The 16,073-nt window shown below is 39.3% G+C and overlaps 1 protein-coding gene across 1 annotated transcript in view; it reads right to left on the minus strand.

Annotated features, from left to right (window-relative positions):
• The window catches only part of sema3bl (sema domain, immunoglobulin domain (Ig), short basic domain, secreted, (semaphorin) 3bl), a 69,706-nt gene extending 68,702 nt beyond the window's left edge, over positions 1-1,004 (minus strand). The window contains exon 1 of the mRNA XM_018688991.2: positions 515-1,004. Coding sequence (XP_018544507.1) covers positions 515-620 — 106 coding nt within the window. The 5' untranslated portion in view covers positions 621-1,004. The remainder of the gene's footprint in view (positions 1-514) is intronic.
• Positions 1,005-16,073: the final 15,069 nt, after the last annotated feature.

Consider the following 16,073-nt stretch of genomic DNA (forward strand, 5'->3'; position numbering starts at 1 on the left):
TTGCGGTTGCCGCTCCTAATAAACTTTTATAACGAGACGATCGCACCCCGGTCTCTCTCACCGCAGAGAGATGAAGCTCCGCCAAAACCTCCTCTGGCTGGACACCCCGCCTGCGCTGCAACGCTGCTTCAACCTGGAAGCCGAGCAAATTAATGTGCGCGTGCGTGCGTGCGTGCGTGCGTGCCTCCTAAAACACACAAATCCCACGAAACAGTAGCCAAAACATCGACCCGGATTAAATGCTTCCAGCTCGGACCACCGCGAAGAGAATAAGTCGTTTGGGAAAAATGCACAAATTAAAAAAAAAAAAAAAAAAAAGAAAAAGTAGAGAGAAGTAAGCTTCGTTAACAGGAGATTGTTAGGCTGAAATGTGCGCAGAAAAAAAGTAGATTAAGTAGAAGAATTAATGCCACCTGCAGGGCACCGCGCGCGCGCACATAAAAGATGATGATAGAGAACATCTGCAGATAGATAGATAGATAGATAGATAGATAGATAATTGATCCTTAATTACCTTTGTAGGATAGTCTCAGCCGCGGTACATTTAATTTGGTCGCTGAAACGAGGGCGACAAGCAGCGCAAGAACAATCATGTTGAGGAAAGGTGTAAATTCCTTCATTCTGCTTTAGAAATGTCTTCTCTTTAACTGATAAATTCAAAATGTGTTGCCAACAATCAAAGGCAATATTCCAGGAGAAGAGATTCACGTAGTTGCAGGCTGGATCCCTCCTCTCGCGATGCGTTTTTTCAGGTAGTTGCCCGGTGCGTAAAAGAGTCTTTGACCGAGCAGTTGTCCACTCCGCGGAGCGACTGCCGCTCTGCCCGGGCTGATGAGGTGATTCACTGACTCCGCTCCAAAGGCAGCCGCTCCTCCACTTCACTTCCAACAGCTGCCTAACAGAAGTCTGTTTCAGCGAGAGAGAGAGAGAGAGAGAGTGTGTGTGTGTGTGTGTGTGTGTGTGTCACCACGCCTTTACAACAGAGAGAGAGAGAACGCGCTTCAAGTGAGCGGCCCCTCCTTTACGCACAACAGACAGCTCTCCCCTAGCCAGGCGCACTTGAGGGCACGCTCCAACAGATGATTCATAGCACCATTTCAAAATCATCTGGAAATAAATTTCATTTAGAAACATGAAACGTAGTTGTGTAACCTTTAAAGACGCTACAACAGCTCCAAACGAAATTCTGAACAAGAAGTGGTCACAAGAAAGACACTGCAGCATGTTGAAGAATGTTGTTCTGAATTAGATGGTGTTGATAGGTTCAAGGTAAACTCGAGATAAATAAGCTCTTGGGTCCTTCCTCAAAAAGAAGTATTTCAGATTTCCTGTGTTCAGAGTTCATCTTATCATTTAATCTTATCATTTGTATAATAACTAATGAATTAAATAATTACTAATAAACAAGCATCTCCACATGTTTTTAAGTAGCTACATTTCTGTCAGCTGTGAGCCCTCTGCATACTTGGCCTTCCTTAACCCTTTCAGTGCCAAGAGGACGTGCTCTGTACTTTAATTAAGCTGTGGGCTACCTTCTAAACACTCCCCCCTCCCCATGTGCATCTATTCACAAGCAAAGCCTATAAGTGAACACAGAGGTCACGGAAGGGTGAGAGAGAGCCATTCAAGGTGTCAGTGTTACCGCAACCCCGAGTCTTTTGGGAACACTTGTTTGTAACAGAAAAGAGGCTCCCATACGTGTTTTATAAAGTCTGAGAGGCGGAAAGTGGGGATGGAGAGGAGTGTCAAAGCGCTAGTGGGAATGCTGGATGCTTGAGATGACAGCATGTCACGTAGCTGGGCTGAGGGCTTTTTTTGTGTTCCCAAGTTCTGTTCATTCATGTTTTGAGAACTTGTGGTGTCCTGGCAGATCAGTGGGGTGAAACAAAGACTCAGTCCTGCTCTCAGAACAGTAACACGTCATCACATCATGGCAAACCCCACAGACGCCCTTGTATATAATTTTTGTAGTAGGTTTTGATCCTTGGCACATATTTAACGTCTTGGAGACTGCCAACCTGGTCAGTAAGGTGTACTTTTCAAAGAACAAGATATCAGATGGGTTATTTCCAGATATTTGATAAAAATGCATAATTTGCCAATAAAATCCTAGATAAATCAAAATGTATCCTTTCTTTGTAAAATAACATAGATACTAATCATACAGGAGTGAAAGGTTTTTTGTGCAATGGTCTATCCCAATTTTCTTATCAGTCTCCACTAGATAGTAGAAGGTAAAGGAGAAAATGTTGATAAGTGCCTTCAAAATAGAACACTGAGTATTTTTGAAATTTAATGCAACACTAAGAAAATGGTTAAATTACTGTGAACCGCAGCGCTGACAATGCATAGCCTCCATTTCATTCCAGTGGTATTGTGCTTCTCGAAATTAAGATCATGTTTCGAGTAAACACTGACGCTTACTGATGAAATAAAGATGTTGCTACTTGTCCTTGTCCTCAGGCACATGTGTTTTTGTATCTTTTAGATGACAAACATGTTTGAAAGGATTTTTCCATCTGACATTCTCTGATTTCACTGTGTCCCATCACCAGAAACTCTCTGCATTTTATGTATCTTCTGCTCTTGTTTTGTGCCATGCAGCAATATGATAGATTTCTAAAACCAGATGCAGCGATGTATAATGTGAAATACTGCAAGGAGGTCAGAAGCTGCCAGTGGCATTGTGATTCTTTTTGTAGTTATTGTTGTTGTTGTATTTGTTGTTTATCATCATTAATGTGGCTTTAATTTAATGTTTTGTTGTAAATCATTAAAAGATGGATTGCTTTATAAATCATTAAAATCCATGAAAAAGAAGTAAGTTCATTCTAAGTAACTGATTACGCAGTCTTCAAGTTCAAATGTTCAAAATCAAAAGTTGTCTGTGTTGCATTTATTCTGTTTACATGTTGATTACGCATGCATAAACCAAACCAAATGTGGCTTTTTGCACACTCTGTGATTTAAAAAAAAAAAAAGAAAGAATCTAAAGTATGCTGTCACAGTTAAATCATAACTGGCTATGTTTTTCTCAGTAATTTCAATCATGGGATATTTTCTAAAAACAGTATACATACATGTAATTTATAGCAATAAAAAATATATTGTAATGAGAGTGTCCAGAAAAATGACATTGATACGCTGATGGTTTCCAAAGACAAAGAGAATGAAGGTTTTTATTACAAGCAAACAACACAACTGATTTCACAAATTAGCATCTGCCTGTGATTGTAGTTGTTCTGATTGCTTTCTTTCTTTTTCTTTTCTTTTCTTTTTTTCTTTGGAGTGAAGAGCTCTCAGCTGGCTCATGATTGGACAACACTTGTCCAAATGCAGGCTCTTTTTGAAGGGGAGACAGACGTGGGAAAGCAGCAGAGGCGGCAGAGTGAGCTGAATTAATTCATTTGTAAAACAGCAGTCATCTTACCATCCTTAAGAATGTGTGTTCCCTGTATTTGTCAAAAGAACTGTTAACTGGAAATGACCTTAGAGAAGAAATGCCTTTTTAACCACAAGACTGTAAAAGGAACATGAGGATCTGGGCTGATTAAACACAATGAATTTCCTTTGCTCTGTTTTACTCTTCCCCTCTCCGATTCTCTCTGCAAATTCCTCAGTGTCATTACCAATCACAGACACCGCTCATATGGGTTTCAAACATGGTCCTTGCTCATAAAAATCCTGCAATGGTTCCATCCAAACTCTTGAACAATGTAATTCACTCTGAGAGGAGCGCCATACTCCTCAGAATTCCCTCTGTTTAAAAATTGCGGTCAATTGTCTGATTGAGCTTGTGCTGTCTGAGTGAAGGACCTTCTTTGCGCCTCACAGAATCCTCGTGGGGCTGAGTTATGCTCTTCAAGCTGTCAGTGGAGATGAAACGTAAGACCACTTACCAGCATCTTGACATTGCGTCACATTGACAAATCAGACCGGTGCTCCTTGAGCGGTGATTGGGAATGGCAGGGCAGAAGTTCATGAATTCACAATGTGGGAGGCAGGGCAGAAACAGTGGATGGAGAACAATTTTGAGGCACAAGACAAGGAGACAGCTGGTGTGTTTGTGTATGTGCCTGAAGGTTCATAAATCTTTCATCTCTCTTGGCCGTGAGAGCAGAAACCCAGATAATGGAGCTGACATGAGTAGAGACACAGTAAAGGACAAAGTGATTCAAGAAAGTCACAGGGAGTAGAAAGAGAACAAGAGAGGCTGGTGACAGACAGAGAAACTTGAACATGTCCAATGAGTAGTATAATGAACAATGTCAGTATCTATCTGATGTACAGGAAGCTCCAAAATTAGTATTAGCACTCACAAATCATACAAAGAAGTTGTAGCACAATAAAGGTTGAATTATTTCCACTGTGATGATCAACTCTCTATTAGATGGTTATTTTCCAAAACCATGAGTAGGCAGGGAAAGACAAAAGTAGCTGTCCCCTCTCATTGCATGGTCACAGCTATTTACTGGAAGCAACAAGTAACACTGAAGACTCAGTATGTGTCAAACACAAAGAATGTACAGCACAGAATAGTGTTTCTGGATCGTGACACTACTCAGATTTTGTATATTTCATTTTTAATACCTTTCAGCAAACATTGGAAAAGGAGCATTTGCTAATTTGAAGCGAGTCTACATCACTTTAACTGAACAGCAGCCAATGTGACTGCCAATAATAATCATAGGAAATCGAATTCCCCAACATTTTCCAAGGCTGTCTTGAGCCATTTGCTGTAATTAATCGTTTTACACAATAGACATTTAGACTTATCACAATGGGAAAAGCAATGGTTTCAACATTAACATCAACAATGGCCCCATTCTACTCTAGTGTAAGAGTGAGCCAGCATAAACAATACAACAACAAAATCATACATCATACTTTTTTTTTTTTCATTTACACCTGTGCTGATTCCTACAGGGACATGTTAAAAATAGTTAAGCTGACTGAGAATGAGTGCAATGGGACCTACTGCAAGAAATAATAATGTGTGTTCAGGTCAGGTACAATGTGTTTATTTTACTGATACAATCTCTGAAATACATGCATCACATACCAAGATGTAGCAGAACAGTAATGCAAGAGGAGTAGAACAAGACTGGCATTAGCAAGCACTAGCTAACACTCATCTTTTAAACCAGGTGACCACAGGTGTATTGCCTAACTTAAAACATAAACTATGAGAAAGAATGTGGTGTTTCTAAGTGAAATATGGACCGAGGAGAATGGAGATGGGGGCTTTTGCTTTAAGTGCTTATATTTTCTGTTACAAACTCAGTTTAGAGTAAATTAAAGATCTTTTCCAAACCAAGGCCACACACTGAGACTGCGGCTCAGGAGGCAGAGCAGGTCGTCCACTGACCAGAGGGTCAGTGGTTTGATCCCCATGTGCTCCTCATGTCAAAGTGTCCTTGGGCAAGAAACTGAAACCCCAGAAGTGCTTTGAGTGGTCATTAAGACGAGAAAAGTGCTGCATAAGTGAACTCTATTTAAATTGGCTTCTTCGGGTTTCAGTCAAATGTTTTTCAAAAGCCAGCTGACTTCAACAAGTTGCATGCAAGCTTTGCATAAAGGGCACTGTAGCATGAAATACAGAGCACTTTCCATCAATTGAAAAAAAGAAATCAATTGAGAAAAATACTTCTGCAGCAGCTGCTGCCTCTGTTAGCAGGAGAGTATACTGACCCAGTTTCCATACCGCCTCACATGTTTGGCCACATACTTAGAGATACAGTGGTCTATCTCAGACTGTGTATTCTTAATCTTACAGTTTTTGTTTTGGATTTTTGTTAAGTTGGTGTTTTAAGTGTTTTTTGTTAGTAGTGTTATTAACACTTAATAAAATGCATACAAAGAATAATATTGCTAATGATATTTCACTGGATGTCTAACACCAAGCATCTGTGATAATAATGATCATTTTAAACATCAGTTACTTGTTCTGTTTCATTATTTTGGCCCAAATCGTAGGTTGCAAAACGTAATCGTGAAATTATGCATTCCTTCAGTGAGCCAGCGAGCAGGACCAGAATAGACAGCTATTTGGATGTGATGGAACAGGAAAGCTAACAAGCCAACGGTGATTCTTTTTTTTTTTAATGTTCTACAGAGTTTATGTTACCAATGCACATATGTGTAAGTAAAATCACACACCAGAAGGACTGACAGCTTCCATCACTTTCCTCTGTGGATTATCTAGCTTTTCAGGAACTTTATATGCTGTTAGGGATGGGCCATAAAACTTAAGAAATCCCAACACTAACACAGCTATAATAATTCTTTCCCCTATCTTCCAAGTTAAGGAAATCTTAACTTTGTTCCAAGAGGAGGTGAAAGCTAGATTTTATCTTACATTAAGGAAAACAGAAAAGGAACGAGACAGGAGAAAGGAACAGCCGAGAGGAAAGAATACATGGTTATTAAAGGAGAGAGCAGGAGAGTGACGAATGGAGAGAGAGTAGAGAAGAAGGCAGGTGAAAGAAGAAGGAGAGAGAAATCCAGGAAGAGAAAAGAGTGAAAGAGAGGGCGGAGGAGGAATAAAGGATGAGGGAAGGGAATTAATAGAAAAAAAAGAAAGAGGAAGGAGAAAGGAGGTAAGGGACAAAACAAGGTGAAGGGCAATGGATGAGACAGGAGGGAATAAGAGCAGATGGAGGAGGATGGAGGAGAGGAAACGTTAAAAAATGTCAGCGCGATAATGACGGGGGAAGGAAAAAAGAGAGAGTAAATACAGGTACATATCCACACACACAGACATTTGGTCTTTCACACATGTGGGCTGTGCAGCAAAGAGGGACGATTTTAATTTGGTGTGGTTTGAGACACACACACACACCACACACACACACCACACAGCCCCCTAAAGGACTTTTATGTGCCCCAACTCTCAATTTAGACTGATTAGAGCCTGACCTTAGCAGTGAACTCACACACACACATACACACACAGGACTCCTGCCTGTCCTGATTAAGCTGTGACCCTGCCACTGACCACTGGACACTAAACACTCCCAGACCAGGATAAAACACAGCTGACGTGCTGGAGAGACCACATGGGGACTTCCATTATGCTGAAAAAGAAAAAAAACTAAGCTGTGGAGCTGCATGAGGAAGTCATTTAAAACTTCTTGTTCTGCTCAAACTGGCCATATTTTCACATCTCTACAGCAGGGAGGATTCAGTAGTTTCATCTTCAGAACCCCTCTTTTGTTACGACACAGTTTCATTTGAATTTGACTTACTACTTAATAATAAACACTTTTATTTTGTTCTCTCCTTAATGTGTTTTTGCTCTTTCAGAGTTTTGCGCTGTTAGATCTCAATCTATAAAAAGTGAGTCAATAAAATACAAATCATAAAAAAATATGAAATATATTTAATTGCATGTTTTCCACCCTGTATTTTTTCTGGAAGAGCCTGTGTGAGAGTGAGGTCATTTTCATACAGATGTTGCCACCACAGCAGTTCCCCATGCGTGTATTATGTGATTGCTTCAGTCATGCAGTTTCTCAACATCTGAGAATGAAAGTTTGACAAATCCTGTGCAGTTGTAAATGAAGCATTAACTAAGGACATCACATCAAAGTGCAAAATTAATTTTAACAGTAAGACATCAAACAGAATTCTTGTGTTATAATGTAAATTTCTATTTATATATCTTATTCTCCACTCGTAAATGTCTGCTTGTTGGTGCTATATATTGGCATTATTGTGCAATACTGTTAATATTCTTCTACACATCTTCTTTGGCTCTTGCACAAAGAAAAACTGAACAAAATGTTGACCTCCTCTCCCCTTTGTTTTCAAAGATAATATCTTTCTTTAATTTAGAATTTACTCCAGCTTTTTTCCAGAAACCAGCTGGGTTGTGTCCTGTAGTGGGTGGATCAAAGTCAAGTCAAGGGAAAATGTTCTTTAGTGATTTACTGTCACACCTACACACATACATAAACACACAAACTCACTTGTACAATGTGTTTCAAGAGTGTCCTGTTGGGGACAGTACCTTATTTCTTTAATCCTCTTTCTGAGTCCCACCTTTCTCCCTGGATGCCACTCTACCATTACAGAAATGAGCACTGGCAAAATGCACGTATTACCTCTCCTCTCATTACTCTTGTGAGGCAACTTGATTCTTGTAAAGATACAAATACAAGAATAAATGCACAGGCATGCACACACAGATAGCTTTGTCCTGGGTTAAATCCCAATTGAGCAACTGCTCCTGTCTTCACCCTCCTCTCCCTCAACTAAATCATCCATGTTTCTCTCCTCTCTTCTCCCCCACAGTGAGCACTCAGCTGGTTTCCAGTCAAACACATAAAACAGCCTGTGAGGAGAAAAACTACCAATGACAACCTTATCAACAGAAATGCCAACATAAATTGTCTTAATAGTTTGTTGGGACAGGTTTTCCTGCACCGAGCATTCCTAAGCACAGTGTTTCAAACTCCTGTTCCCGCAGGGCACTGTATATGTACAGTACATACATTATGCATGACAGTAATTGATAACTTCCTTGAATACAAGAAAATGATTAATGTAGTTCCATATTAAACACTGTATGGAAATAATTAGCCAAATAGTATTCTATAACAAAGTCCAGGGGGAGAAAGGGAGAAAGTAGAGTGTCCTATAAGTTCTGGATTTTGGCACAGCTTTAATTTCTTAAGGGTCTACATTAGGACCTTGGGTAATTTTCTGTATGATTGGTAAGATTGCATTGTTTATTTTTCTTTATCCTATTTTTATACCTGTTTGCAAGCAGTTGTTGTTGTCGTTTGCAAACTGTCCTGTGTGTTGCTTCTTTCCTTATAAGCTGCTGGAAATTTAATTTCCCTGAGGGAGTCAACCCAATGGGATCAATAAAGTCAAGTCTAAGTCTAAGTCTAAGTCTTTTCCCCTGCCTGCCTGCCCTGTAGACACACAGGTAAAGTCACACACAACAAACACTTTATGGTTCTAGGAAAGTTTTATAAAGTTCTGTGTCTCTATTATAATTACTGTCTATGATTTCTTTTCTTGCAATTGTTTTGCAGCTCATGCTAACTACTCACTCATTCTTGTACATTTTTGTACATTTTTGTCTACCTTCCGTACAAGTGCCTCTCACCCTCCTCCCAGTGGCATTTTCCTATCACTCATCACCATTTACCATCTACTGAAGCAGAAAAGACTTAAACAATTATCATTAAATTAAAACAAACAGCCTGGTCGTGTGCGTCCACTCTGTGAGGACAAAGTGATGACTGTTGTGTGGTTCCTACAGCACGCCAAGGTCAAGACCCCGTGCTTGAGGTCACGACCCCTTAACGTGGCTGATCAGTATGATGGTGTCATTAACACAAACACACACAAACCCGCAGACATTGGCCATGGTCTATAACCTCTTGACCCATGGATCATGGTGCCAGATGTTTATTTGTTGATTCCCTCCATCCTTAAAGACATCCATCATCACTGTCAGAGTGGAGGAGGAGAGTGCGTGTTTGTGTGTGGGGGTGTGACTGTAGCATTATGGGTGTTGAGTGATCTGCTATGTGTCAATATTTAGATCTAATAAATTTTAAGAAATGACATGGGTGGTCGTGTTGTGTGCATATGTTCTTGAGTACTTTGAGTACTTTTTGAGCTCAGCGTGAGGATACTTCTGAAAAGTTTAGATTTAAAATTTAGGATTAAAGTTAGAATTATTTTTTGGTTAAGGATTTGGATAAAGCGTAGTGGTGGTTGAGGTTAGGGGTTAGAGAGCACATTATGTCAGTGAAGGTCCTCACAAGAACAGAAGTACAAGATGGATAGAGAAGTTACACACACACATCCTAACCTCATTTAGCAGCGACATCACCATTATTGCAGACACACACAAACACACACACACATAAAGAGTCTTTGCATTCCCAAAAGACTAAACAAACACTCCTCACAAAATTTTAACACTACCTAAAGATTGATAGAAAACACTGAAAAAGTGAAGTGAAACACAGTGGAGCAACAAAAAAGAGAAAACAACCCTGTGTCGTGTGTTTATGTCGTGTTTAAAGAAGACAGCACTTTTACATCTGTCATGTATTTTTGTGTTGTATTTTCCATTATTGTTGTAATTCACTTTTTCTTTTGATCGGTCCTTAGCAAAGCCCTTTGCTCTCTCACTCAGAACCTAATCTATTTATTATAGAGGTTTTCAGAGAGGGCACACACAGCAAGCTGCAGACATCTTGCAGTGTAATCAAACTGGCACTAACGCTGAAACACATAAAAATCAAGTTTTTAAAATACATTTTAAAAAATATTTTTGACTACATTATCCTCATCAGGATTATACCAAAGGTTGGTTCTGATTCTTTGTAAACAGGTGAGTCATGCGATGCCTGGAATATTATAATGAATTTGGTTATAAGGAATTTAACACCATATAAAACATGAAAAATATCCCATCAGTTAAAAACAGAATGAACACAATGTCTAACCCCCAGTGGATAAACAGCAGTGCAGATCTTAATCCTTTAACAATTGTACTTGAATACTTTGAATACATATATCACCATCAGACTTTGTTTATTTTTACTTTGTTTAATCTGTTATTTTCAGACCTTGTGTCTTCATTTGACCTGTTAATCAGTCTGCTACCAGCACTGGCTCTGTTGTTAATGAGCAGTGATGTCACCTGCCAGCCTTTGGTGTATTTCCGGCAGTATGGAAGTCCCATTTCCAAAACTAACAACTAAAGTGGATTGACTGGAATAATATTTTTCTGGTTTGCATATCACATTTTTCAAACCTTTACTTGCAACTGGTGAACACACACTCCAGAGACAGCCAGAGGTTCCTGGCCAACTAAATCAAACTCACTGAGCATATTGACAAAAGAAAACATTCAGTTTAGAACAAACTTTTCACTTTCAATTAAAAAAAAATTGTGAGCCAAATTTGTAACATTTCTTTTCATATATATTATTTTGCCTGGCCATGATAAACACCAGCACTGCTCCTGCTGCGGCCTCACTCCAGGCTTTAAAGGTGGGCTGTTTAATGTTCCGTAAACCTCACTGCGTAATGGTTTTCAAACCTCTGAAACAAGGAAAAACAAGGTGCCACCTTAAAATTTATGAGACATTAAATTTCTTTCCATTAAATCCCAGTCAATCCATCATCATTAGGGCTTATCAAAATAATCACCAAGCCTGTAAAACAACTTAACTGGTGTTTCAGCTCAGGCGTGAGGAAGAAGTGTGTGTGTGTGTGTGTGTGTGTGTGTGTGAATTTATATGTGTGTCACCCTCCACCTCTTTGTATCTGTATGTGCAGGTTGGTTGTTTTTTACCCTCTCATCTCCATGTCTTTCTCCTTAAATAAAGGAAAGTTTCCATTATCACAGACAGTCCGCGTGTGTGTGTGTGTGTGTGTGTGTGTAGATAGCATATGTTGTTACGTGTGATGATATGAGCTTTTTGTTCCTCTTACCCATCCCTAATTCTTACATTCCTCTACATAATTAGATACATTTATATTGCCCTCAGTCCAGGCAGATTTTATAAAAGGAGCTGACTCTTTTTTTAGATAAATGAGATTAAACTTTAATATTCCCTGCAGGGAAATGTGGATGTTGCTGCAGCAGGTAATAACAGATAGAAACAGGATGTTATTGAGAATAGAGGAAATACAGGGTTTCAAACAGGCATGTAAAATTAGAACCAACCCATAACTCTATCACTATTTCACTCTGTCTGAATCATCATCTCCTTTCCTTTTCATCTCTCCATCTAATGTGCAGGGTATTTGTTCAGTGGTTGGCACAATATAAAAGAGTTTAATAGCAGTAAAGGTCCAACTCCTCAGGTGGCTTGGACACTTTGATTTTGGACCCTTGCGGGATAGCAGTTACTGACGGTGATCTAATGAAGAAATAAAGTTCCATCTCTTCATGTTTCACTTTCCCACCCTCCTCTGACTGTCTTCTCAGTTCTAAGCACTTTTATAAAAGTCTCTCTGCTTCACTGATGCTCAGTCGAGCGCCTCAGTCTTTCCTTTCCCCTAAAAAGCCGACACTGCCTTTCCTTGTCGACAGACTGAGCCACGGAGCATGCCCAGCAGAGGCCGATTACAGCCCCCAACGGTTTCTGCCTGGCAGATCACAGTTTCACTAAAAAGTATAAAGGAGAACAGTTTCTAAAGCCAAGCTCATTGTAGCTCAACTCAAAGTCATCACTTCCATGTTTCCAGCCAAGTTTGGACCTTTTATTTTTTGGCATTTTGGCACTGGTCACTGGTCACAAGGATTTGCAGTGATGGCAGAATCAGCCCCTCTGTTGCCAACATTACAGGAGCAACCATCGGTCACAACCACAGCACCCTGATGAAAGGCAAGTTTACCTTTATAATGTAGAATTTCTCAGACAACAAAATGTTTCCTAATACAAAAATCTCTTCTTATCTCAGGGAAAAGCTTGTGGCAGAACCGTATGGGAAGCTACTGTGACCTTACCCACTGTTGGCAATATTCTCCAGAGAAAACTATATTTGACTGATTTCTGATTAAAAAGAACACTGATGGATAGGAGAAGGCCAAGTTCAACATAGGCCAGAGTGAACATTTACCTTTGGTTTACTTTCAAAGAGTCATACATTTCAGTAAAACTCTATACTTGCAATCTTGTGAGGCATGATTGCTCTTTTCCTGGCAGCACCCTCACCCGACTCTATTAATCTAACAGACCCACACACTCCAGTGAGGTTGGTACATTTGCCTTTCGAGATGTATTCAGCAGCGGTTTGGGGACCAAGTCTAAGCTGTACAACAGATCACCTTAATAGCAACATCTGTTTAACCTGTATTGAGACGTGGCAGAATGTACCACATCATTTACCTCACTCTCTAGACTATAGACAGTATAAGTTTGCTTTCATGGCTTCAGAAGGCTTTTAGCTACTCTCTGACAGCTCCCCTGTCACCAAAACATGTCAAACCCATTTACTGAAACTGTGAGCCAAGACAATTACATTAACAGTGAGCCAGCAGGTGAGACTATGAGCCAGAAAGAGTGTTGGTGAGAAACAGTAGAGAAGCAGTGAAATAGGAGAAATCAAGTCCCTGAACCATGGTATACTCAAGGTTTTTCTCCATGTTTTTGCATCGTAGCTTCCATGACGCAGCACGACTAATCCCCAAAACATTAAAACACAATTTTGAATTTTGCGCTGAATTTCCCAACTGAATTTTAAGAAAATGATGCAACAGAAACTCCTGAGTGAAACTTCTTGTAGACTCCCAGATATGCTTGATTTCTCACTTTGCTAATAACATTAACTTAATAGTGTATTATTCAAGTGTGGTTGTAAAAACATTTGCTGTGAAAATATTTGCAAGGTTGAAGTTGTATGGAGCTGATCAAAAATAAATCATTTAATGTTCCTCATCAGAAAAGAAAAAGACAGAAATGGTGGTGCGAAGTACGTGTAACTATGAATAGGGCAACAGGATTTAGGGAAATGTGTTCTTAATTTTGTCAAACTCTGATGTTATACCAATGGTGTGATGCAATCATTGGTGTATGTTGGCTTAATATGTTGGCTTTAACAAATATTACGTGTTTCCACTCATCTAATACACTCTGCAGTCTTTAAGTCAATTGTTCTGTAATTTGTTCTTTCTGGGGCCTAAATTTAAATAAATTAAATTTATCTTCTTATCGCCTGCTGTCCCCTTTTAATTTTCTATAACAATATCTCTTTCTTTCTTTGTCACTGCCAGCCCCTCTATGACCCCATTCATCTCCTGTCTCCCTCCTTTCCTTTCATCATAAGCCCTAGCTCTCTGTCACTGGTGTTTTCAGTATTTCCTTCCTTCCTCTGTCTGTTCCTCTCCTCCTCCCCTCTCCCTTTTATCTCCCCACTTTCCTTTTTTTCTGTTCTTACTAGTCTGTCTCAGTGTATTCCTCTCCCCTGTCTAATATCCAACAGCTCTGTCTAGATACACACACACACACACTCACATACACACACATTTGTGCAAGCACTTCTGTCTGTCACTTCTACCATCATACACATAAAGAGCATTTACTGAGCATATAAATCTGCACTTGTCCACATCACAGTGTCTATAAAAACCAGAATGATTTTTTTTTTTTTTTCACTGCTGCTGAACAGCTTGACTGGCAGGGATTAATTAAAGAGAGTGTGCACAGTGGAAGCTTATAACTGCAACTTTGGATTGGAATGCATTTGGTTTCTTTCATTTGTTATTCGGTTTGGCTTCTTTCTCTTTCACTAGATTCTTTTTAGAATTGCATGTTCCTTCTCCTTTTCCTCATATTGTTACTTTTAAACTGTCAGAAATATAAAATGCATCAATAACTAGTTGGTAATTATGTATAATATCTTTATATAGCTACATTACATTTACTTTTACTTTATCTTTGATCTTTCTTTGTCTCGTGTGTCCCGTTGTCTCTTCTGACCACCTGAACTAACAATTTGCTCCACATGTTACCGATCTGTTTGAACATTCAGATATATTACACCACCGAGTGTGTGTGTTTGTTCACACATACATACTCTGAAAATGAGATGGTAAAAAAGAAATACTCTCCCATTATGAGAACCTAAAACCTCAGTGATTTACAATCGGCATCCAGTCCAATTACCTTTTCCATATCACCGCTTCAACTTTCTTTCTTTCCTTCTCACCCTCACCCACACAAGCACACATGCTTCTCAAACTTTACTACACCTCTCACTACACCTGAGAGACCTACAGGTCACAAGGTTTATGGATAGAGGTAAAGAAAGGGCGGTGAAAGGAATGGCAGAGCTGAAGAACAAGAAAAAGGTGAATGGAGGTAAAAACTGAAAAGTGACAGACTGAACAGAGAAACTGACAGAGGGAGGCAGGTCTTTATGAGAACAATTGAGGTAAGGAAATGAGGGAAATTAGATATTAAAATTGGAAATGGAAAGAAATATTGAAAAAGAGCTGCATGAAGAAGATTTTTTCCTGCTTTCTGAGACAAATTCTGTCAGTGGCAACACACAAAAGCCTACTCATTCTCTTTGCCTTCTTTTAATGACTCTACACTAGAAAAACTCTTGGGGTTCAAGTAAAAGTTTAAGCCTGAACTTTCAACTTGACATCTCTCTATCCTCACTGACAAGCAGCCTCTGTTTCTCTGCAAAGCTGGTAACACAGAGGGATGAATACTAAAAATCTCAAAGAAAATTCAGACTTTAATCCCGTGTGGTTTATCATTAGTCATCTTTTCATGCTGTTCCATTAACCCCAGACTAACACCTTCCAGATTTCTGGCCCAGTGGAGAGTCACGTACACCTTTTCCCAGCTGCTTCAGAGTTTCTGTTAGCTCTCAGTAATGTACTCAACTAAAGTTTGACAGTAAGTAATGCGTAGCAAGATATGGTAAATAAAGCAAATTACATTATTTTCAACCACTTTGTGTTTGTCCTTCCTCCCAAACTGATGGAAAGAGACAAACAGATCTGGCTTTCATAATGAAAAAAATAATATATGTCTCAATGATTATATTAAAAATAATTGGATTACTTATCCCCTCTGAAAGGAATTGTGTTCACCCTTTGTTGCACCTCTTCTGGAAGATAACTTCAAAATACGGGGTTTACATCTGCTGTACCTGTAAAACTTTACTGCTGATTCTTATGTCCACCCCGAGAATAATGAGATTCAATTCTGAACAATCCTGGTAATCTTTCCTCTTCAATCTGACTTTTTAAAGTATTGATGATAGAATGTATCATTTCTGAAACGATAACTGCTACTTTATGATGTATGTTCAAATTGACACTGTACGCCATTGTACTAGTCTTAAGTGAAGGGTAATACTGTGACTGAAACTCATTACAATGCAAACTATGCAAGCAGAAACATAACACTAAAAAAAAGATTCTGTCTATCCTTTTGATGGCAGGCTCTGATGGAGAGTGGCTTTTAAACCTTAATTGGTGGTTTTAAACCCCCATAAACACACATGAATGTGTTTTAATGACTGGTTTTGACAAAATAACCTCCACTGTTATATTTAATGATGATGGTTCTACC

This window comes from Lates calcarifer, linkage group LG6 (assembly GCF_001640805.2).
Source record: "Lates calcarifer isolate ASB-BC8 linkage group LG6, TLL_Latcal_v3, whole genome shotgun sequence".
Classification (NCBI taxonomy): domain Eukaryota; kingdom Metazoa; phylum Chordata; class Actinopteri; family Centropomidae; genus Lates; species Lates calcarifer.